The sequence below is a fragment of the Coloeus monedula genome (genome assembly GCF_965178545.1).
Source record: "Coloeus monedula genome assembly, chromosome: 3".
Classification (NCBI taxonomy): Eukaryota; Metazoa; Chordata; class Aves; order Passeriformes; family Corvidae; genus Coloeus; species Coloeus monedula.
Genome location: NC_138783.1, coordinates 4,525,260 through 4,550,328, shown reverse-complemented (window position 1 = coordinate 4,550,328; position 25,069 = coordinate 4,525,260). Strand labels below are relative to the sequence as shown.

General features: G+C 38.1%; 1 protein-coding gene across 7 annotated transcripts in view; it reads left to right on the top strand.

Annotated features, from left to right (window-relative positions):
* Positions 1-25,023, top strand: part of DCAF6 (DDB1 and CUL4 associated factor 6) — a 78,537-nt gene extending 53,514 nt beyond the window's left edge. For 5 of the 7 annotated variants that reach the window (XM_082277929.1, XM_082277928.1, XM_082277926.1 and 2 more), the window contains 10 exons: positions 635-740; positions 3,088-3,203; positions 3,988-4,071; positions 4,232-4,553; positions 9,260-9,301; positions 14,754-14,892; positions 18,688-18,844; positions 20,380-20,468; positions 22,982-23,087; positions 24,576-25,023. In XM_082277929.1, the coding sequence (XP_082134055.1) occupies positions 635-740; positions 3,088-3,203; positions 3,988-4,071; positions 4,232-4,553; positions 9,260-9,301; positions 14,754-14,892; positions 18,688-18,844; positions 20,380-20,468; positions 22,982-23,087; positions 24,576-24,640 (1,226 nt within the window). In that variant the 3' untranslated portion in view covers positions 24,641-25,023. The remainder of the gene's footprint in view (positions 1-634; positions 741-3,087; positions 3,204-3,987; positions 4,072-4,231; positions 4,554-9,259; positions 9,302-14,753; positions 14,893-18,687; positions 18,845-20,379; positions 20,469-22,981; positions 23,088-24,575) is intronic. The other 2 variants (XM_082277924.1, XM_082277925.1) reach the window with 2 other exon arrangements.
* The last annotated feature ends 46 nt before the right edge of the window (positions 25,024-25,069 follow it).

The window sequence follows — 25,069 nt, the reverse complement described above, 5'->3', positions numbered from 1 at the left end:
TAGTGAATGAGCTCATTTTGCAAGTGTTCCCCTTCTGCTTGCAGTTATTATAATATAAAACAGGGTTTTAAGCATAAAACTCTTGAAACATGAACTTACAGTATTTTTACTGACTGACAACTGACTGACAATTTACAGCAGGCCTAAGGGTACTGGTAGTTGTCTGGGTTCTAAGTAGGCAACAAAGTAGAGGATGGTGATTTTTCTAGGCTGATTATGTCTGGATCTCATAATCTTTTTTTCATGTGTATTTACTGAGGCAAAAAGACTGAATACTGCTTCCAAAAAAATTATAATCCTATTAATACATTTGGTATAAAATGGATCTGCTTATTAATGATTATATTGTGTGTACACATATCTATCTGCAGTTTTATTTATTTGCATGTTGAAGGACAGCATCTCCTTTGTTTGCTCTTATAATTAGAAATAATTTTAGACCATTTTTCAAGCATTGCAAATTTGATGTGTTTACTCTGGAACTTTTTAACTTTTTGCTTGGGCTGTAAGAGATCTTAAACAGACATTATATATGTTACTACCCCATTTGATAATTAAATTAATCTTCAAAATTATAGCAACTTTACGTATATTACTAATGCCTGTTCCAACTTTATCGACCCCATATTTACAGAGAGTGATAAGCCAAGAACAGGAACAGGTGAACCAGTTTTAAGTTTGCACTACAGTACAGAAGGAACGACTACAAGCACAATAAAACTGGACTTCACTGATGAGTGGTAAGAACAAGTTAATTTTGGTTTTGACTAGTTCATGATCAGCACATATCAATAACACTTATCTAGCATAGCTATAAATTATTTTCTCTATGGTTTATGTCTATTTTTAGTTGTATTTAGAGGATTTGAAATGGCTGTAGTTCTTAATGCATTCAGAACATAAGACAGCCATACTTGAATGTGACATTTATACAAGAGGCTTCTTTTTTGTGTATCTACTGGGAATCTCTATAATGCAAACATAATTCAAAACATGCTATTTTCATCAAAACCTGGCATAATATCAGGGTGTTAGAAAGCAAGGTAGTACATGATGGAATGGTAGTCCAGGGGTTACCAAACTTCTCATATGGTATTCTGCAACTGAGTCTTTCTGTCACTCAGTTCCTGAGTTGTAAACACTGAAATTAATATTTCTGTGGCTGAGGAGTGTTGATGAATGCACAAGGCTGAGATAGCAACTTTGTGGACTGCTTAGGTGTTACAGTAATGACACCCTTTTCAAAAATGAACACACACTGCCTAATGGCCTTATGTACTTGGCTTTGTGTCCAAGCCTATCTGTAGAGCATCTTGGGATCTCCCAAAACAGCCATAGTCCTTACTTTATCTCATCTTATTTCTATTCCTCTGCTTATGTTTTCAAAATTATTGTAGAAGACAGTAAGTAGAAATGCTTGCTCATTGTTACTGAGGGGAAAAGCCCACAAAACCCAACCACATTTAGCTACTCTTAGGTGCTGTGTCTTTAGATACAAAACATACACCTTGCTCACAGTTTGGAAACTTAAAACCACTGATTTTGCCTCCAAGATCCAGCAAACTTTGAAAAGATTAGTTTTGCTCTAATGCTTTTACCTAATTCTGCAGTTAGTCAGCAAACTCCGTGGAGTTTGGTGGTGGGTAGTGTGGTGTGGGCAGTGAGAGGAAGAAGCATTTTCTGGTAGGACAAAGTTGCAAGTCATTGTCAGTTCAGAGGCTGACTAAAAACACTGTGCCGAAGAATGGAGCAACAGGAGCAGGATGCAATTCCATCTAACAAAATGATGGAGCTGAGAACAAATAACAACCCCCTAATCTGAGAATTGGAAGTTGTGCAAAAGAAATGGAGGAAAACAAGTAAATTGAGCATTGAGATACAAAGTAGATTCCTAAAAGTCAAAAAAAGTCTTAGTGTTTAGGCTGTGATTAAGTTTATAAAATGAGACATGAAATAGCAAAAAATCCTCCTTGGTGTCTGGCAGTACCCTTCTTGTCTGGCCATTCAGAAACAATGCTGAAAATTCTGGATTTAAAAGAAATACTGAAAGGACTAACAAAAATTTCCCTAAGGCCTCCAAATCCAGTACAGCAATGAATACACAGAATATTGCTCATCAAGATGAGTAAAAGCTCTGATTTAACATGACATAAAATTCCTGAAGTCTAGACTGGATTCTCAAGAATATTAACTAAGCATGATTTGCTGGAAGCATTTCTGTTTCTAGCAATGTAGCATATAAAATATACACAGGTCAGAAGATATTTTTAAAGACACAGTCTAAATTCTTGAGAATCATGCTTATAATTGCCTTTTTTTCTGCTTTTGTCCAATGATTTGCCTGAGTTAGAGGCCACATCATGTAAGAGAGCTCAGAACAAGACTTTGCATTTCCTGAAAGTCTTTGTCAGAGTCTAAAAACATGAATTTCAATGGCATTCAGGACAGCATTTTACATATTTCCTGAGGATTCATTTTCCATATTGTAAACAGAAATTGGTGTCCCACAATAATTATCTAAACATGAATGGGGAGTAAATGTCAAGTACTGACTTATAGTAAATCTTGAGAAATAGCAAAACTTTGAGAACTGAAAGTCCATGCCTTAAAAGGTATGGGAATGATAATTAGTGGTGAAGGACCTGGAGAATTTAATCTGAATCAAAGTGTTTAATTGAATGGGATAACATTATTTATTAGTGCTCAGCTGCTAGCTTGTCATACGTCTAGTAAGATCTCTGATTATTTATACATCTAAAAGTGTGCAAACAGTGAAATAAAGCAAATCCTTTGGAGTTCTTAGAAGATTTGGAAAAGCAATGAAGACATTCTTGAAAGGTTAAAAAAACAAGGTAGGAAGGACAGAATGGGGTTCTGTGATGCAGAGGAGTTGTGTGGGATGAGTGGCAATGGACACAATAAAAGAGAATTTTGAAATCGCTGTGAATTGGTTGTAGCTGCTGCCAGGAGCTCTTGAATAGTGAGACTGCAATGAGAAAGATGATGGTGGTCAGGCTGTGCAATTGCAATGATGTGATGTATTTACAGGATCCTAAATTATTTTCTTTTTCCATGTTACGTTGCCAGGAGCAGCACAAATTCAAGCTCTAGAGGGAGTGGAAGTCATTGCAAAACTGAAGGCCAAGAAGACTCTGTAAAAATAAAAGCTTCGGATGAGTCAGGGCCTGAAGGGGAAGAAACAAGTAAGATACAGTGGAATTTCTAATGCTAAAGCAAAATTTCTGCCCTCCTATGTCCCTGACTCCCGTTGCACACAGTGGGAGTCTCATACATGCACATGAAGGCAGAACACAGCCATAATAAAGCATGAATTTTTTTAGGAAAGAAGAAGACAGCAACCTGAGATAGCTGCAAATAAATATAAAAGCATTAAAGAATCTTGTCTTTAGTTCTAAAGCCATTATTATTCTTAGGGATATATTGTGCCCAATTTGTATAGAAAAATAGAACAACTGCACTTTGCACTCATAAATGAGTGCTTGGAATTCTGTTGGATTTCTTTCAAGCTTTCACTGTGTTTTATTAAATGTGTGTGTCTTGCTCAGTTCATTGCCAAAAGGGCAGTCAAGTCAAATGACTGGTTCCAGGGAAATTTAAAAAAAAAATCCCTTTTAATAGACTGATAACTTCATTTGTCTTCAGAAACAGTAGTAAGTGTCTGTATTAAGAGTACAAATGCTATTTTTGTTGCTAAAGTTCTCATAGCCTAGGATCTTAAATACTTTAAGAAACAAGAAATTACTCCATTTTTCTTTGTTAGTGTGTTGACCTGGTCAGCTTGATAGGTTTATATATACTGACTTTTATGTGACTGGTATCTGAGATTTCAGTAAAGACACATTGACTTTGGAGTGGATTGCTTGGATTGGTTTCTTCTAGGAGTGCTGGTGTCATTTAGACTTGCTTACATTATAGAAGTGCATCTAAATGAAATCGTGTGGTTTACTATTTAATTGCTTAATTTAGGGGTTCCTGATGAATCTCACAAGGAAGATGCAAGTGCTGAAGAGCTGAAAAATACAGATGAAGCTGTACAGACAACAGAAGCAAGTATGTATCTGTACTCTTTCAAAGAGTTATAGAAAGAAGTAGAGGATGAAATATGAACTCAGTTTGCGCAATTTAATTTCTGTGACCATTTCTAATGTCTTCTAAAACAGACTATAATCATTAATGGTGTGATTTATTTTCCCCAATATTTTCTTTTTAGCAGTATCAGATAAACCTGGTCCTGAGCACTCTGGAATTCAACCAGAACAAAATGGCCCCAATGCTGATACTCCCTCTGGGAATGCAGAGGAAGAAATGCCCTGTGAAAAGGGTGCAAACCAAGACCTTTGCAGTCAGAGCACCGACCCCACTGCCAACCCGCTCGCGGCGAGCGAGGACCCTCAGTCGCAGCCGGAGTCCTCAGGGCTCGCAGCTCCGGACGAGGCCTCCACCAGGAGCTCGGCTCTGCAGGAAACCGATGACAGCGATGACGACCCTGTCCTGATCCCGGGGGCCAGGTATCGAGGAGGCCCCGGACACAGGTGAGGGGAGTACTTGTCTCTGCTTGGCAAAATGCTTCTTGCTGTTGTTTCTTTCTTGTTTTGTTTGTTTGAATGAAAGATCTAGAAACTCAGGCCTCATATCCTTAATTAAAATAAGTTGTTCTTTGACAACTGGCCAAGAGCTTGATGGCTGAGTCTAATTTGCCTATATGTAAGACATGTACAGCTGCATTTTCCCTGCCAGCCAGGAAGGCTCTTACAGGTCTAATACCAGTTTATGCTGATTTCTTGCCTGCTGAATACCTTGGTGCTAAATATTTGCAGTTTATTTTTTATTATCCTCCCTCTAGTCATAAGTATAGAAAGTTCATACATTTGGGTACAGGGACCTACATTTTCATTCAACTGTACTTCAGGTGTTCTTATTTGGGCGATGCAAGAGCTTTTAACCGCTGCTGTGCAGCAGTGGTGTGTTTGTAGTACAAACATTAAGACTGATGTGTTCAATTTTTCATTCCTGTTTTTCTCTGAAAGAGAAACTGTAATCCTTTTCCTTTTGTTGGTTGTTGAGTATCAGTATGTATGTCAGTAAAAAGAAAAGGTAGACTGCTAGCAGTTAGCATTAATAAAAGATTCATTTAGTAAGCTTTTTGCTTTTTAAAATACAAACATTTGTACATCGTTGTTTGATCATTCAGTAAACTGAGCCCTCAATTTGCTATTGTTGGTATAATACCTTTTTTCACTAATTTCAAAACTGTGAAATTATTCAAGCAACATTTCTGTTGTTAGACTTCAGACAATATGTTTTTTAGTAGCATTAGGTGTAATTTAACCTCGTGTCAGACACCTTTGCTTTACTCCTGTTTAAAGGCAGTGCTATTAATTCCTTATGCTAGCAATGCAAATTCTTTACAGGATTTTACAATATGTATTCCTTAGGAAATCTGGAAGAATTTAATAGTTGTTTCTAGAGAAGGCTTGGAATAATTTGCAGTTAAAATAGAAGTCATAAGCCACCACATTGTCAGTAGTGACAGAAAGAACAGTCAGTGGTTGTTTATTACAAAGCACAAGTAATTCTGCTCAGTAAACGACAGCTTTTATGAAGAAGCCAATATACACAGATTCTGTCTTAATCCATTAACTTTCCATGCAGTACTAAGTATTTGTAGGCAGGTATGGAATGGCAGAAATATTTTCCCTTGCAGAGCCAATGTTCATTATGATCCAGTGATTGAAGAGCAAGCTGTGAAAAGCCCTGCAATTTTAATCCCATCTGCATTTTCAAGCAGGATTCATAGCTTCTCTTCATGCACCATGTTGTCTCTATGATGTAATAGTTTCTGTAGTAATGCGATAAGAATGACACTTCCAGGTATCACACAGCTGTTACCATTTCCCACTAGTGGGGACATCCTAGATGAAGTTACAATTCATCTGACACGCTTTCTTTCCTCTGTGTGCAGTGAGATTTCTTCCTGTAACAGTTTATCACCTAGGAAAGATCATTCAACTAAATGAATGATATAATTAAAATCCTTTATGCAGTCCCCTGCTCCCTAATTCTTCCCCCAAATAAAATCTGAAAAGAAGTTGCTTTGTAGTCAGTGTTGGTTTAGGATTGCCTGCAAGTTTTCATTGCTCAGGTTTACTGCCTGACCAGATCATTTTGTTCTGCTTTTTTGTGTGTGCAAGCAGTGAAGTTTTCTAGTTTAACTTTGGAGCATTACATTCCCTCCTATTGTTCAGGTTTCAGGAGTTTGTAAATGCACTCTGAGATACTAAGGAAGACATCCTGTGTGTGCTCAAAGGAATTTGGATTTCCAGAAAGGAAGCAGACACTGATGGTCTTAAAGGCTATACCTATAAGCTCTCAATCTCATATTAAAGTGAAAGGAACTGGAAGTCCTCTCTACTACTACTGTGGCAGTTGTTACAGCCTAAAATCTCTTTCACAAACCAATCAAATTTATACAAAATCCCCCATGTCCCTTAACGAGTAGGAAGCTAACTCAAAGCATTGCTGCTACCATGGGTATACATGAACTAAAATCAGTAATTTTGTTCTGTGCTAACATTCTGTTTTGATTGAAATAATTTTTCACACTCAGTGCTCATCATTGAATGATGTTCATCCTGTCCATTTTCAGATTTTGTCTTGTTAGACTGAGTGCCAAGTTTTTCTCACTCTTAGCAGTAAAAAATTGTGGGTTTCCTGCCATCATGCTGGTTTCTGTCTGCTCTTCATGTTTCACTTCCTGCCTGAATGTGGTGGCCCGGCCCCCTGCACTGTTTGGGTTTTGCTGGAGTAATTCTGTGATTGTTACTCTTGGTCTAGAGAGGATTCTCTGAGCACAGTGAGCTGGAGCTGTGTCCTCCTCCTCTCTTGCTTGTGGCTGTTCCCGTGGGGCCTCATGGTCAGACACAAGCCCAGCACCCTGCACTCTTTCCTACTTTGTCAATCCTAATGAATGAGTGTTCCCTTTCACCAGAAGGAAGCTCAGAGGTGTGTAACTCAATTTTATCCTGCTGGTTATCTACCCACCTCTTTTTTTCAAGGCCCTACAGTCCCCTCTCTATTAATAAGTTCTCCACCCTCAATGTGTGCTGCATGATTCCATTCCTACACTCTTGCTCAAGGACTATTAGCAATACATGGCACAAAATTGCCTGCAAGTCTGGGGCTTCACTCCACCAGGATGCTTCCTGTAGGCTTCTTTTCTCTTTCCTCGCTCAGTAAATTGTGTAACCTAACAGTTCCTTTACTAAATCTCATTTTTACAAGTTTATCTAATACTTTACTTTTCAATGGATCATCTTATAAGATAATTAATGGCATTAATATCTGAGTAATAATGTAGATTTTTCTTTCTCTCTCGAATACTTCGGGGAGCTGCTTTGGTCTTTTTTTTTCATGGGTTTGGTTTTGTTGTTCTTTTTCTTTCTGAGGAAGAAAGACTAGCCTGCAGTAACCTACCTTTTGTGAACATATTTTATGTAATGAAGAAAAGAAGTTTCCTTTTTCTGTAGGACAAAAAAATTTTAAAAGGCTGTTGTAGCCTTCTGAAACAGAATGCTAAAAACTGTTTGACTAATAAGCCTTTTCCAATATGTGGCATTACCAGCTTTGTCTACAATTAATTCTTTTTCTCTAGGCTGTGTTTTCTTATAAACCAAATAGCTCTTGTTTAAATTGAGCAGAAACTCCACAGGTGGAGAAATTAAGATCAAGGAAACTGTCTCAGAGTCATCTTCCCACTGTGAAATACAACTTTCTCCACTGAAAAAGAAGGGTAGATTTCTGATTCTGTACTCTGAAATCATGATCTTTTGCTTCCTCTTAAGGAAAAGAAGTGGCAGAAATACCCTTTTGAGAGCTCTGTTAAATAGCTAAATAAATTGAGAGCTTCATGCTACATCTCATTTTTAGTAAGATGGAATAAATATTGCTCATTTTGCAGATCTAATTGTACAAGGCTTCCATTATTTCAATATTATTTGGGTACAAATCCAAGTTGTAATGTTTTCAAGCTGAGGGTTTGATCTTTTTCTCAAATCTAAGCACAGCTACAAGGGACATAGTCTCATACTGTGGATGCTTATAAATCTCAAAAACATAATGAGGATAGGTGGTTTCTCACTAAGGAACCTGAAACTGAGCCATCAGGAAAGACTGGGCAAAGTCTGCACCCACTTTAGTATTTTGAAAAGGACTTTAAATAGTACCAGCAAAATGTGGAGAAATACCATGATCCTTTGGTTGATTGGCTGAGTCAGCTGCATGTTGACTAGGAGTCAGCTAGGAATAGTTTTGACACAGAAGGACATTGCTTTAAAAGAAATAATTGACAATGTGGCATCTGACTTTTTTCAGCAGCATTTCTGTAGCCACTGAGCATCACTATAGGAATGGTCTTCACGAGTGACTAGAAGAAGCTAAGCAGTTATTTCATTTTTTCATGTTGTTCGGCCAGTCAGTGCATGTTCTTTTTAACAAAATGGATAAGGAAGTGCACAGAATATTTCAAAATAAAAAAAAATGAAACCTCTTTTGTACAGCAGAGCAGTTTAGCTAGATACTCACCAGAGAAAATAACCTCCTGTGCATTTTAGGGAATCCCCAGGAAAAGGTGCCTTCTCTGACAAATAAGATGAGATGTGCAGGTCTTTCGGTCTGGACATATGCAAGGGCATTTCTTCTTTAAAACTTTCTGGGTCCAGCAAGTTTAGTTGAAACAGAGGGTTGTACATTGTAATGTGTGGGAGGGGAAGAAAAAAATCTATGCAAAATGTTCTTCATACACAGAGTGCAGTTTTTAATGGATTGATCTTAATTTTCACAGATTAGTCAAAACAGCTCTCTGAGGGCTGATTTCCTACTTAAATGACTGAATTAATTTTGTTTGGACTTTGAAGTTGATCTGGGGGTGGAGGCTAAGCCTGGAAAAAGCTACAACTAGTAGGTTACAATCTAAAGAAATATGAATGTAAAATGGAAATGATGATACAGCTGCTGTGATCTGTGAAGAAGTACTGCATTTTATAATTTAACTTTGTGTACTGTTACATAATCTGAATACTATTTTTGCTGAAATCCAAGTAGTCTCATATACTGACTCATACACTGGGAAGGAGCCTTCTCAGTTGGAATTCATAGAGCACATTTTGTAAGAGATGCTAACCTTTGAAAAACATGGTACCCAGCATTTGTGAATGACTTCAGTTGTTATTCCCTTTACTAGATATAATATCAGAGGAACAGCGATAGGTGATAGAATAATGAGGTAATTAATTGTTTTATTCCTCCCCTCCTCCTTTTTATTGCCATATATTGGATTTATCAGGTTCTTGTTTTTCACATCTAACTGGCATTTTAAGAATTGCTGTACTTCAAATGCTATGAATTACAGAGCATATTGCTTGAGTTATATTTAGCTGCATGTGTTGCATGGAAATTGAAAAGACATGGCAGTGTATACATTTTACAACCTATTAACATTTTTATTGTGTGCCATAGAAATTAATGGAATTTGAAAAGTGTGTAGTTTGTGAAAAGAAATACCTTTTCTTTTTAATAATTGAGCTGCTGAGGAATGAGTTATATTTGCATGGGCTACTGCTGACTTGCTTTGTCTGGTAGTAGAGAACATCCAGTTCTGGACAAAAATATAAGACTACATGGATCAAAGACCATTTATATTTTTTGCCTGAACAAGGTTATGGAACTGAGCATAATTATTAGAGCTATACTGGGTAATACACATGTAGCAAGATAGATGCTAAATGTTATACAATATTGCTTTTAATGAAGTTAAATGAAAAAAGTCACTTGATCTCATATTCTTCATTGAAATACTTGAGGGAAGCAGTTGTAAGAACACATAAGGCAATTTGGGTAATTGTGTTTGGCCACATGCCCTAAGAGGGAGAAACTCTGCTGTGGTTTTCAGCCAAAGGCCATCTAGAGGGAAAATGGCCCAAAGTCATTCTAATGATGAAAATGAACATCTTGGCTTTGTGTGGCTAGAAAGGCAAAGGTGCAGGATGATGTTCCATTCAAGAGGTAACCTGAGTCCTGTATTTTAAATGCCTCCGGGAAAATAGTGCAGATCTGTATTTCTTTGTCTTACAGTTTCCTCTTAGCTGCAGTCGGACTACCTGGATTTAACTCATCAGCTTTCTTAAAGGTTCAGGAATCTGTGCCTTTTGTACTTTAAATTTTACAATAGGCATTCTTTCTATATTCAGCATGCTTACCAAGGAATTCTTTAGCTCTTCAGCACAGCCCAGGGGAATATTAGTTTCATGTTGCTATAAATATAATATAAAATAAATGATGCATTTAGCATAGAATTTTTATAAGCCTCTTTTTCTCTGCTTTTCATCATAATTCAGCAGCATATCAGGTGAAAATTTAAAAATGTTTTGTAGCTGAGAATAGTTGAAACATTGATTGTGTTTGAAAGCTGGGAAATGACCTAGGAGTGCATTACAGTAAACATTTCTTTTTGTGTGATCAGCAATGAAATAACTTGGGCTTTAGGGTAGTGTCAGTGTGCTGTTAACAGGATGGTTTTGCCTTTGGTGTTGAGCTATCTTAATGCTTGAAATTTGACAGCAGCAGTAAATCTCTTCCATAGCTTCAGAGGCTTCTAAAGGAAGTAATTAATATCAGAAATATAATCAAATGTTGGTATTTAGACAAGGAATCTATTTTAATGTCGTGGTTAAGACAAGCCTTTGGAATTCTTGGGCAGGACAGTTGTAGCTGGCAGGGGGATTCCTTTACCAGATCAATGAAGAAATGACAGACCTGGATCAAGGGTTTGCTGCAATGGTCTAGATACACACACAAATAATACCAGAATCATGGAATGCCCTGAGTTGGAAGGGACCCACAACTGAGTCCAGCTCCATTGGACACCCCCAGGAATCACTCCATGTGCCTGAGAGCATTGTCCAAATGACCATAAGGCACTGGAGAAATAAGATCTAAGTTAATGGTTATAAGCCTTAGGTTCTCTGCAATTGTTTTGGATAGGGAAAATAATTCAAAGGAGAAGATGGCAACAAGAGGGAATAAAACATAAGATCTTGACTTGAAAAAGCTTAAGAGAAGGAATCAGGGTTTGTGGTACTCAGCCCTGGTCCAGTGGAAGATATCTCTGCCCCTGGCAGGGGTTTGGAATGAGATGATCTTTAAGGTCCCTTCCAGCCCAAAGCTGTCTGCTGTTAAAATGAGACCATGTTTGTCTGTGTGTGAGTACATTTGGAAACTTAAGAGTGACAAAAATCCTTAGTAGTGAAGGAATCAATACTGAGCTCAATACTCAAGGCAGAGCTGAGACAAGAGGAATGGAGCAAGGAAGCAGGGAGACATGAGCTCTGCATCCAGCTGCTGCAGCTGAGCTCAGGAGACTGACCATTATTAGCCTGGGATAATGGTGTTTGGAAGAAGCAGGCTTATCTCGGTTTTTAGATGAGTTTTATGGCAGCCACTACATTATCCTTTAACAAACAAACCGGTTATTTAATTGTGCAAATTGTACAGATTTTTGTTTTTAAAAAATCCTCATTGCACTTCAGAACTTCTAAATATACAGAAAATGCCCTATGTGACAACTTAGATATTTTAAGACTTATGTGTATACATATTTTCCATTTCTCTCCATTTATAATACATAGCTGTGGATCAGTTTGCATCACGGGATTTTTGTGGGTTTGGTTTTTTTGTTTGCTTGGCTCGAACCCATGTTTAACTAAAAAAATACGGCTTCACTTCTGAATCCCTACTCCATTCATCTTGGGCTTAATTTAAATGGACTCTTGATAATAAATTGCAACAATTAACTTTGAAGACTTCAAACCTGGCTGATCGTAAGGGGGAAAGCAGTGCTCTGTGAATCCTTCCTTGAACTGTACCCATTGATGGGGCTGCCTGAGGAGTGCCAACACAACATGCAAAAATTCCATTGTCTGACATCTTGTGCTTGGAAGAGCAGTTTGGAAGGGAAGCAGCCGCTCTCAGCCAGGCTCAGCTCAAGCTGAACCTCAGAACAGTTCAAACTGCACAGTACACTTCTGTACCCACTGATGCTCCAAGTGATGAGGCTGCTATCCCTGTTTGTGTTGGCAAAGACAGGAATTGCTCATTACAAATACAAATGAAAACAGTAATGTCAGATTTTAAAATTCTTGTGTGTGTATGACTTAAAAAAAAGGGATAGAAAATCTGTAGTTATCAATAAGTAATACCTCTCACAGAGAAGCCCTTTTCCTGTAATGTTCTTTGTTCTGAAATGTCATTAAGTTGGGTTCATATTTATGTTTACTGGAGCAGACTTGCCTCTGGCATGTTCCTGCTTTCTGCAGGGTGTTGCTAAGGGCTTGATCACAGTATCACAGTTAGAGCTGTGCGTGCTTGGCTGCCTTCTCCCTGGTGAAGGTAATCATCGACTTCACAAGATAACTAAATAGAAATCCATTTTCCTTTTAAAATAAGGCCCAAAATCAGGAGGTTAAATACAGAGCTCCATTTAGTTTAAAGACAGTTTTACCCAAAAAGTTGCTTCTCTGCTTCTGCTTTCATCTTAGAATGCATGATCCTGACTGCTGAGTAGTATTGATGGTTTTTTTGTAATGTCTACATATTTCAGCCTAGGGGAATGGAGAGGAGATTAATTTTTCTAGAGATGTTTGGATGAAAAATTATGCAAGAAACTACTTTGCTTTACCAATCAGCTACTTTAATACCATCTTCTAATCCCAAGACTTGTTACTGCTATCCAGCAAGTAATCCTTCTGAAACAGCTGGACAAGTCTACTGCTCTGTCAGTCCTAATGATGTTTAACTTCTCAGCCTCTTCACTGCACATCTTTAATGAATGTGAAGAAACACACCAAAATTACAAATAGCAATCACAGTAAATGACAGGTGCTTTAACTTTCTCACACAAACCCCACTTCTTTTTTAAAAGCAAGTAAAACCCCAATATGCACATGTGATGGTTTAAAGTTTCTGTGTTTTGATGCAGCCTATCATGTGCATGCCACCCTTTTTCCTTTATGTAGAAGTAAACTGGTGAGGAGCATAATTCAGTGATCTTTAAAGCACAGTAGATAAAGAACTTGGGCTTCTTTTTTTTCCCCCGTCTGTTGTATGAAGATGTTGTGCAGAGCCCTCTTAAATCTGTTGATTAAAGTTGAAACTCAGCATATTGTAAGGACTAACTAAAAAATACAGTGTATTTATTTACTGCAGTGTAAAAAGGATGAACCAGGAACTTGTCTAGGGGTTGAAAGGATAGAAAACTCTCACCAAGGAAGTAGTAGCAGTCTACTTTTTCTGGTGCTGTTTGCTAGGCAAACATCTAAGAAATGTATTATAATAAATAGCACACTGTTAAGTGGATCTATTGGTTGGTGGTTTCAAATCTCTTCCGGTTTCTCTAAAAAAATATTAAAATTTATTTTAAAAGCTTAGCTGTATTAGGTGATCTGTCTTAGTAAAACAGTGTGTGGTTTGTTGGTTTATTTGTTTTTATAGTAAATAAATTTGTATTAATGACTTACATTCCTTTTCCTTCTTTGCTTAGCTGTAGCACACCATTTATTTCACCTTAACTTTCTGGTGCAACTTTCTCCTATGGCAAAAAATAGACAAAAATCTAGGCAGATCACTGGCTGAGAGAATTAGTTATGAGATAGATCTGGTAGGGTTTTTTTCTGGAGTAGAGGACTTGTTGCTGGAGTCTCCAGGATCAGTGACTAAAACACTGGACAACATGACTTGAAAGCAAATTCAGGTTACTTTCTGGCAGCAGTGTAGTGAGGTTCTGGATCAGTTTACTTTTTAGGATCATATAAATTGCCATAATAGTTTCACTCGTTGCATTCTGCTAAAATCTGTACCTGCTTCTTCTTGAGAGTGATATTCCCCTTGGACTGTGTTCAGAACCTCAGAGCTAATGATGAGAAGGAATAACAGAAGAACCAGGATGTGACTGTCTGGTTATAGCTGGAATTACAGGGATATGCAAACTGAAGAGCTAAACAGGAAAAATTTTGACACCAAAGTCTTGTCACAGATTAATAAAAAATAAGTTCCTGGAATTAAACATTCACAAAACAAATTACATAATTTAGCGCTTTTTTTCCTTTGTTGTTTTAGGAAATCTCCAGCTGTAAACCTTACTGCCACCATATGGGATAGCTGCTCCAATAATTGATCTCAAATCATCTTTTGCCTTAGTAGGAACTTTTTAAACGCTGTCTAAATCTTGAGTCTTGTCATAGAGAAATAATGAAGAGAAATAAATTGGACAAAACTTATGAAAAACCAAATCACATTGAGAGACACATTAGATCCTTAATGGCTTTTTAAAATTTAAAAAGTTCTGTTCTGGCATAGATTTTTTTTTTTACTTCAGAATTTTGCTACCTCAATATGGATGGAGGATGAAAATAAGATAGCATGTGAATTTTGCCAACAGCTGAAGTTTGTTCTACAGAGGGGGAATAAAACCTGGCATCACTTGACATTCCACTGTCTTGCATGCTATTCTTGTTGTAAGCCGGGATGGAAAAAACCCAAGTCTGTAATTTTGCAGTTGGGATTACGCTGATGTCTGTTTCAAACTCATGGAGAATGTATTGGAGTGCCTAATGATGATCTTTGAGAGCCCCGTGCAGTGTTTGGGAAGGGGCTCTCAGTGCTGTTCTCTCTGGAATTCACAGACGATCCGCTGTCGCCCGCATCCAGGAGCTCTTCAGGAGGAGGAAGGAGAGGAAGGAGATGGAAGAGCTGGAAACGCTGAATATCAGGCGCCCATTGATAAAGATGGTTTATAAAGGTCACCGCAACTCGCGGACCATGGTACAGACTCTGTGTGCTTTGGGGGCTGTGGGGCTTTATGGACTCAGCACAGCTGCCCCTTGCTGTGCTTGCCAAAAAGGATACTGGGATGCACTGTAAGCTCTTTGGCTTCTGTGATCACTTGGAAGGCACAGAATTGGCTCTAAATGAAAACTAAAATTAGTGTGGCTCGTGTCACTGTGAAAGGTATTTAAGTACTCCCCTCAACATCCTTTAAAATTTGGGGTATTTTTCTTCTTTTTCATTTTCTCTCTCAGCTTAAATGGTATAAAATGTGCCTACCTTCCAAATTAGGATTTAATCCTCACTTTCCCTTCCAAGCTGTTCAAAATTTTTATTTAATCTTTAACTTTGAAGAGCTCAGAAGGGAAAGTGAGGAATAAATCATAGTTTTGAAGAGCTTTGACATCTCTGAATTTAAAAAAGGAACCAGTGCTAGTTATTAAATTATAATTTAGCTACTAGATGCCTTGTCCTTTTCACACAAAATGCTGTATTTCAAGAAAAATGCAGTCACTGTGTTTGTAAAGCAATGGTGCATGAAAAACAGAGGTTGCTCTCCTTGCTATTTCTTCTTTTGCTTTTTTGCAATATTTTGAAGATATGAAGTTCTGAGTTCTAGGTGTATTTTGCAGAAGTAGCTGCTGGTGTGTTATTGTGCAGCTGATGTGAGGAGTAGTCCCTTTACCCCCAAAGCCATTTTCTAGGGTTTGTGTGAATAGCTTTGATTACACTGGGAAAAATTCTTCAGTAAATACATATTTCAGTCTACATAAACAACAGGGCTTAGAATAAACCTTGATTTATGACAAGGAGTTTTGCACTGTATTTCAGAAATCAATTTTAATTGCTCAAACCCTTGTTAGTTTAAAAGTCCTGGCATCAAGCACTTTGTGGTTAAGAGATACTAAAAGTGAGCTCATCTAAGTCTTAATTCAGTCTCTGTCTGCATATCTGTTATTACATAGATTATTTAACAAATTTTGTTGTTTGGTTTCTTGGGGATGTGGGTTGGTCTCTGCTTTTGTTTCACACAAGCATCTATGGCAAGGAATGCACAGAATGAAAGAAAATGTAATTTTATTTTCCCTGTTGGTCTCTATGGTTGCAAACTTCATTTCAACCTGAGTGCTACCCTCATTCCTGGAAAGCAAGGGCTGATCATATTTCCCTTTCAAATTTGTGAAGGAGACAGCTTAAAAAAATCTTTGTTTCCTACACACCTGAGCAGCCCAGGGATGAAGTTGTGTTGTCAATTACATGAACCATTTTTATGGATGGATGGATGGATATAATTTTTATGTGTGTATATATATATATATAAAATTAAGATTATGCAGGCAAATGGTATAATTCTGGTTCATCCTTACTTTTGAGGACTTAATTTGGCAATCTTAGATTTTTCATAGTTCCGCTTTTAAAACAATGACTTTTAGAAACTTTTCTTCAGTGGAGTGTCTGAATGTAAATGATAAATGGCATAAGTTGTGTCTACATACAGAAGTGAGTGTGTATATGAGTTTGAAAACTGAAATTTTTAAATGTGAATTTCTGTGGTGCTAAAATTAGATCTTACGAGTATTGAGAAGTATGAGTAAGAGAATACAAAGGAAACAGGAAGAGGTAATCATTGAAAATTAAGATATAAAATTAAAAGATTTTTATTATTGGGGATAATCTAGATGTAACAGGATAATGAAAATATATATTAAGAGGAGCTATAAGACAAAAGCTGCTGAAAGATTAATATATTGGAATTTATTAGAGAACTCAGGAATGCAGCTTATTTTTAGATACATCAGGATGATTTTATTGCCTTGACAGCAGTCATTGGGACGTACTCTATAGACAAGGATCTACTGAGCCTGAAATTTAAAACTGGGCATACTTAGGCTGGAAATAAAGCACATATTTCTAACAGCACTAAGGGTTCGACTTTCCAATAGGAGTCTGTATCAAGGTAGCTGAGGCAAAGCACAGAGCAAGGCAGCGTCTCTGCCCTTCTCTTCAGGCATTTTCTGAGCGAAGTGTGCAGAAAGAAAGAGAAGGATATAGCCATGGCCCTCTTTAGAGCCTTACTTGGAAAATAATTCACAGTAGGATTCTGCATAAATAGTCTCAAACTCAAAATTCTGTCCCTAAGGCTGGAGTTCCTCTTAAATGCCAAACTGAACTTCCAGCAGTGGAAATGCTCTGTGTGAACTCTGCAAGCTGCTGCACAGCAAACTCCTGCTTGCACAGGTACCTCTCTTGCCCAGTGTTTGTCAGTTAAGAGAGTTTGTAAGAGGTACTGCTGACTCTCAAAAAAATAATTCTACATCTACACTTCAACCTTCCAGGCTTTTTCCTGCAGCACAAACGCCAGACTATTGTGGAGCTCTCAGCTCACATCTCATGACTGAGTTTTCTGACTGTTGTTGAAGCAGTGTCCCTTCTCCCTCTGCCACCCCATCAGACCTGTAGAGGACACAGGACAGCAAATTTATATCATTTAACAATGGTTATTTTGAGGTCCTACTCTGAGTAAAATCAGAAGTGATTTCTGAAGAAGGTTCTTACCTTTAGTGAAGGAAGTGACCTGCTCTTGTTTGTTCAGACTAATTGTTTGATATCATTTGGGTTACAACTTTATAGGAAGGGAAGGCAAGAGGGGCCTTGGCATGGAAAGAATATTCTACATTTAGGAAACCTAATGGTTACTTCTTGGAAAAAAAGTATTTTTGGATGTTTTTTTTGGCTCAGAAATTGAATAAGGCACATTCTTTCAGGCTGTAATCATTAGGGTATCTTGAAAGTAGCACGTGTAGCATAGTATCAACAATATATTTCAAGGAAATGGATATCTGATCCTACTACCATTTCTCCTGGCCTGCAGTATTGATCATTTCTCTGCTGCTCTGTTTCATGGGACAGAATACTTCAGCTGCAGTCAGTTCCAAAACTGCTTCTGTTTTCCCACTGAATTAGTAAATGCACAATGAACAGATAATACATTCACCACACATAGAATGGTTTATAAATAATATACAAGAAATAGTATACTTAATGTAAGTAATAAACTATGAATCCATACCAAAATATATCTAATGTGCCTAAATTATTATAATAACATAGTTCTGATAATACTTATAATACTTACTGTTCTAATAATACAATACCACGTTTTGTGATTGGGAGGCACTTCCATCTACTCTTGCTGTAATAGGTGAAGCTGAAGGGTCGTTTCTACCTGGATGCCTGCATTTGTTCAGTGATTTGTAACTTAACTTTGGCATTGGGCTAAGAGGTCTTAATTTTTATCTCATTTGCTATAGCGAGGGGGGAGAAAAAAATTCCAAAGTTTTTGATTTCGTTAATTCCCACCCCCAAGTTTTCATAAGCTTCTGTCTTGTCTCCTCTTTCTCTGTAAATGGAAAATCCCCCCCAGGCATTAGCCTGTCACACACTCTAATTTAGCCAAACTCTTCCTAGAAACTCCTTTGCATACCCCTGTCTGCAGTATCGTACCTGTCACTTTAGAAAGTGACAGATTTGCTGACGTTTGTTTTCAAACTGCTCAGTCTGCCCCAACTCCTCTCTTTTTTTTTTCCTGTTAGCAGCTACTTTGCTCTGAAATCTAAAACCTTAAGTTTTTTTAATCATTCTTCTTTAAATGTTTCCTTTAAAATGTCTTAAATGTTGTTTCTGCATGGGCAGAGCTCTTCCTTCAGCAGCAGTGTTATTGCAGATACAGGAGTGTAATCTTTGATGGGGTTTTCACTGGCTGGGTCTTAAAAAGTTTTGTTTTTCTTGCAGATAAAGGAAGCCAACTTCTGGGGATCCAACTTTGTCATGAGTGGTTCAGACTGCGGCCACATTTTCATCTGGGACCGCCACACTGCTGAGCACCTCATGCTGCTGGAGGCTGACAACCACGTGGTGAACTGTCTGCAGCCTCACCCCTTTGACCCCAGTAAGAGCAGCATTCTGACACTCTGCATGTCCAGCTTATCTGCACTAGAGCATTTTAAAGCTCAGTCTTAAACTCTGTCTCAACAGAGCATTGCAATGATTAATGATCTACTGTTCATGTTTCTCCATGTAACTCAGATAATACTGCTTTTAATTTTGCCTCTTACTAATGACCTTTGGCCCTTAAATCCCTCCTTACTCAAAAATTTATTGAAATCAAATTACTCCTGACATAAAATTTATAGAAGTATTGTCAGATGTAATAAGAAGAATCTCAAATTTTTTCTGCCCTCAACACAGAAAATGTTTTCCATTACACTAATGAGGGACACATGGGGTTGCTGAAATGCCAGCAATACTTGGGAAATTATATTGGAATCTGGTCTCTGCTTGGCCCTGTTCAAAAAAATGGAGTGAAGTGGGTGTCTCCCTCTCACTGGCATTGTGAGATTAGAAGAATTAATGAAATTCATAGAAATTCTATTTGTATTTAGAGGAAAACCTTCAGAGAAAAGATGGACCAAAGTAGTAGAAGGAATCGCACGTAGCTGGAAAACCTGACCTATCCTGCAGCTTCTGACACAGTCAGAGAAAGTAGTTGTGTTACTTCTTTTTTCACAGCTTATATGGCTGTATAGTAAGAGTCAGCTCTTAGTAAATTAGCAAGTAAAGCTGTTATAGAACATCAGAAGAGGCTGGGGGTTTTTCTAACAGTTTGGAGAAACATGGAATACTGTCCTATATAGGGTAAAGCTTGAACTTTTAAATTTTTTACTGAAATTGAGTTCTTGTAAATGTCCTGAGTTATATACTCCCTTTGGAAGCACATTTCAAGGTGCCCTGTAGCTTTGCTGGTTTCTTGTTGGAGTGTGACTGTCTCCCTGTCACACTCTGGAAGTGTCATTAAGAGAGGTCATCCTCCTTGTAGGACAGTTGATCTTGTTCAGTTTCCCAGTTGCTGAGACCTTTCTGTGGAATTTTAATTCCTGCAGTGGTTTTTGTGCAATGATCTAGAGAATGTTCTGCAACTTTTCACATTTTTCATACCTTACTTATAACAGCATCCATTGCATCTTTATACTTAAATATCAAATAAATTTACATGAAATTCACTGAAATTATCAAATGTACATTTGAAATTATCTTGGTTCTGCCTTTTCACCTGGCTCTACAAATCCTAAAGCTTTGTTATTAATGCATATATTTACCAGCAGAAATGTATTAGTAGTGGCTGGGTTTGCTCTTACTTTCTGCTTCTATCTTTTGTATATTCTGGTGATTTTTTCATATTTTAAACAGGGGGCTGTTGATGCTTGCATTTGTTTTCTTCATATATATATATTGATAGATTCAAAGCCATATAATCTATAGTGCAGATCTCATGTGGAGGCTTGGTAATTACAAGCTCTGTTCAGCATGAGATTTGACATTTGCAAATAAATGCTTCAAGTGAAGTATTTTTCTTCCATTTAAGGGCAGAAAATACCAATAAACACATAACACATTTAATTTAGAATTACTCTTACTTACTTCTAGTTCTGGCCTCTTCGGGTATTGATTATGATATAAAAATTTGGTCGCCATTGGAAGAATCCAAGATTTTTAACAGAAAACTGGCAGATGAGGTAAGAACCTTTCCTCCTTTTTCATGGTAATGCTGTATCTTTAATTCTGTGAAAGCCTTTGGTACAAATTACTGATACTGAATTAGCAGAGTTATTTAATGTTCGACAAATGAGCTACAAATATACAGCTGCCCTTCAGAACAGCTGACTTTCATATCCTTGGCACTTTGCATTTCATCAGCTCTCCTAGAAATTATATAACATGATCTGGTATTATGTACATGAAAGGAGTTGGAAGAAGTGTGAACATTCAGATATTGAAGGAAAACTGGCTGGAATTAATAAATGAATGTAGTGCTTGTCTCTAAACAAATAAATGACAGGAAGAGTGAAGGAAATAAACTGAAGGAAATAATACAGAACAACAGGGAGTGCAAAAATCAATCCTATTAAATATTCAGTGGCATAAAAGGGAGTTAAGATTGCAAATGGGAACTTCATGGAATAAAGCAAACATTGGAAGCCCAATCAGTTTATAAAAGTCCAATGTAAAGTTATGTAACTCATTATTTCCATGTTGCCCTCAGAGCAATAACTGGATACAGCAACTGGCCTGGGGTGACCATATAGCTGACTGCTGAATAATCATATTTGAGTGAATCACATAACATAATGTATCAAAATGTTATATGGTGTTCTGTAAGCAATGTTGTAGGACAGATTGGGTTGTGGGGTGGTCACTTTGGGGGATTTTTTGGTGAAATCTCTTGGGCAGCACAGATATAGTAGACTGGGTGGGTTTTTAATCATTCTTTCTCTTTAGTAACGCTAAATATATTTTAAACAAACAGAAACCCACAACCCTTAGCCACCACCCCACATCCCTTGAAAAAACCCCAAACGATCCACTTGTGAGTTTTGAACCTTTCCCATTTTTTTAGCACTGAGCGAAGTGACACTTCTTTGCATATTGTGTGACAGCTTTAGTCGTGACATGTTTTGGAGCCTTTGGGGTTTAGAAGTATTTCTAACCATAAATGTGTGGTAAAAGTAATTATCGTACTTTAGTTCTCTCACTTTATTTCTAATGATTAGAAATGATTTAGATATTGAGTTACGTTTTCTTTAAAAAAAAAAAGTAGAACTTTCAGAAGAATTGACTGCAGTGTGGTTTGTAATTTTACATGTTTTTTCTTTTTTAATTTAATCCCTTTATTGGAATACCTGTGTAGAGGACAGGAGATGTTCATAGCAATAAAATAGTTTTCACCATGTTAAGTTTGGCTGGAGTAAGTGTCCAACATACCTAAACTGAATTTTCCATAGAAGGGGGAAGGTCGGGGGATAAAACAGTGTTTGAAGCAAGTTCCATATAGATATAAAACTGCATTTAAAATTGAGAGAGGCCATGACCTTAGTGAGTAGGAAAAGACAGTGGGGATGAGAACAAACCTCTGAATAGAGGGAAATCCTCAGCAGCAGGTTGTCAGGGGATGTTACTGATGATGCACTGGAGAAATAGGGGGTGAAAGAGGAATAAACAGCAGCCTGCTGCCTTCTCAGTTTGCTTCTGTTAGGGAGTGATCAGCCTGGCAAACAGGTGAGAACGACAGAAAAGAGGTGCTTTGATTGGGAAGGGAGAAGGGCGCTGCAAACATTTGCAACAACATGTTCCTCACAAGAGGAACAGGCTTGAAGAGTCTCAGGAAGAGCAAGAATTACATTATTTTCCTGTCTTACAGCAGCTGATCTGGGAGCAAAGATTGAAAAATGGTCTGAACTTGTCTCCACCTAAAGAAATTTTTGTCCTTAATGGTAACAAAAGATTACAGGCTAAAAGCTGAGACAAGCTTAGACAAGCTGAGACAAGTGTGGGATTAGAATTTATGGGAAGAAGAATGGCAAGGAAGTACCATGAGGAAGGAATGAGGGAAGAGAGCTAAAAGTATTCATTAGCAGGTTTTTTTTTCCTTGAAACTGAGACAGTAGGATCTGGCTCTTTCAAGTCATTTAGAAGCAAGCTGTAGATCTGTTTACAAAGAATTATGGAGCTAAAGAGTTTTCCTGAAGTGGGATAGAAAATGGCTTGTGTTCCTTGGATTTTCTCCAAAAGTTTCAAGCAGCATGAAGGTAGGAGTTGAGGGTAACCTCATCTCTTTTCCTTCCCACATTCTTGGCCAGCACTGGTGCTGGAACTCTGTTCTCTACAACAGTTGCCATCTGGAAACAGCACTTTCTCTCATCAGTCTGCTTTACTTCATGCAAGATTTCCAAAGTTTTTCTTAGTCACTCGTCTTAATATCTGCCATGCATGTGGACAATGGAACCATGATCTTACTAGAATATTCTTTAGACAGACAACAGGATACCTGCAGGCAGAGTCCACTGTCTTGACTTTTCTTACCACAGACAACAGTATTCAATACCAATTACTAAAATATTGCTCCCTTATGGTAATTTTGGTCTCTATAAAATGACTTTTGCACAGAAACTTTGTATCTACAAGCCCATATTGATGCAGTATAATTTTGTGTTTATTTCTGATGCTGGTTTTTTCCTTTCCCTGCCTCCAGGTTATAACTCGTAATGAACTAATGCTGGAAGAGACCAGAAACACCATCACTGTTCCAGCTTCCTTCATGCTCCGAATGTTGGCTTCGTTGAATCATATAAGAGCAGGTGAGAGACTTCTGAAGAGCTTCTCCACAACACTGGTCTGTGAAGTAGCAGGTGGATTGGGAAATCATCAAGACCTTCAGCTGCCTATGGCTGTACTTGGGGTTGGTGAGAAGATTCAAGGGTTGTTCAAGGTTCTCTTAATAGAAGTACTTAGGAATTGCTTCTTTGGTGTGAGACTTGCAACATCTTTGCAGCTGTTATTTTTTGTCTCAAAACAAAGAGCAACTTGTATTTTTAGATGTTGAAAAATACTCTCTTCAGGAATGATCTTTGAGTGCTGTGTGATGGGAAAACTATTGGGGAGGACTGGAAAGAGTTGTAAGATGAACTGACTGTGATTGTGGGCTTGGAGTTGTCTGGGGTTAAGGAGGGTGTGAAGATACAGGACTGTAGGAGGTTATTGCTGAGGCTGCTGGCAGCTGTTCCTAGGGCAGCAGGATGTCCCTCCAGTTCCCATGAGGCTGAAACTGGTGAAAAGAGGGTTGCATGGAGGAATCATCATTGGGAACTGGATGTTGGTGCTGGAGAGGTTGAATGCAGTGGATTGACCCTGAGGATGGAGGACAGTGGAGAGACATCACACACTGTGTAGGAAGCAAGGAGATGGTGTTTTGGGAGACTGGCATGGCACATTGGGCAAAAACCTAACAGACCTGTGGAGGAAGGTGAAAGTGACTGGAGATACTGAATATGGGGACTGAGCAGAGCAGTGGCTTGCAGTGGTGAGGTGGGAAGGAAGCTGTGCCTGGTGGCAGCTGCTGCTCCTCTCTCACCTCTGGCTACTCTGTGAGTGCTGGGAGCCAGGAGGGTGCTGTATGTCCTGCTCAGTGCTACACCTCCGTGTGTTTCCTTCAGTTGTCATTATCTCTTGAATGAAATACTAGAAGAACTGCCCAACACTTGAGTTAACAACAATTTCAGCAAAAATCTGTTATGGCTGGGTGGAGAGTTTCTTAACCTGACTGCATGTTGCTTGAGTGATTGATCTTGAGCCAGTCATGTTCCCTCACACATTTCTGTATTTGCCTTTCTCTAAATATTTACATCAAAAGGCACTTTTCCTGATGTATTGAAGTGACAGGCAGTGATCCCCCAGTTTCTGGACTATTCAAATTTCTAACTGTAGCTATTGTAGCTTCAGCTCCCCAGCACAGCACTTCTGTCCCTTGTAGTTACCATCTCAGTTTAATGTTAGGCTTGCATTCATCTTTTCTGTGCTGACAGCCAGTCAGCAGCTACAAGGTTTTTCCTTTTGTACACAAGAGTTTTCTTTCATGCCTGGAAATCCTTTAGGGCATTTCTCCTTTTCTCCTTTCTTGTGGTAAGATTTCTACCCACTCTCTGCTGTCAGTCCACGCAGACTTTCTTCTACCGTAAAACCCACAGCCATTTCCTATTGTGTAATAGCCCAGGGAGACGGCATGTTATAAATATTTACCAGAAAAAGAAAACTTTGCAAGTTCTCTTTACTAAATCTGTGTTTTGCAGACCGATTGGAAGGTGACAGATCAGAAGGATCTGGCCAGGAGAACGAAAACGAAGATGAAGAGTAACCACCAGTTGTGTGTGAGCACCTGGAGGTCAATGAAATTTGTATAAGACATTAATTATATTTTTCCTTACAGAGCTTTAGTGCAATTCTGAGGTATTGCTTTTGGATAACCTAACCTTTTGGTTTTTTGAATGACTGTGTGCATGACTTGGGGAGAGTGTGCAAGTTAAAATAAGCAAAAATGTTTTTAAAATGTTTTGCCATGTATGAGGGGTGCTAGAAGATGCCAAGTGCAATATTTTCCCTAAACAGCAAATGTGAGAGCTTGGATCAATGTTTTAAAGTAACTTTCATTATAGTAAAAACGTTGGTTCAAATAAATTTCTATACCTGCTGTTTGCATGTTTGTTGCTTTCTAATTAAAAGATTTGGTTGTTTTAAGTAGTTCTGTGGTTTTTCCTTGTGCAGCCATTATCACCTTGTAACTACA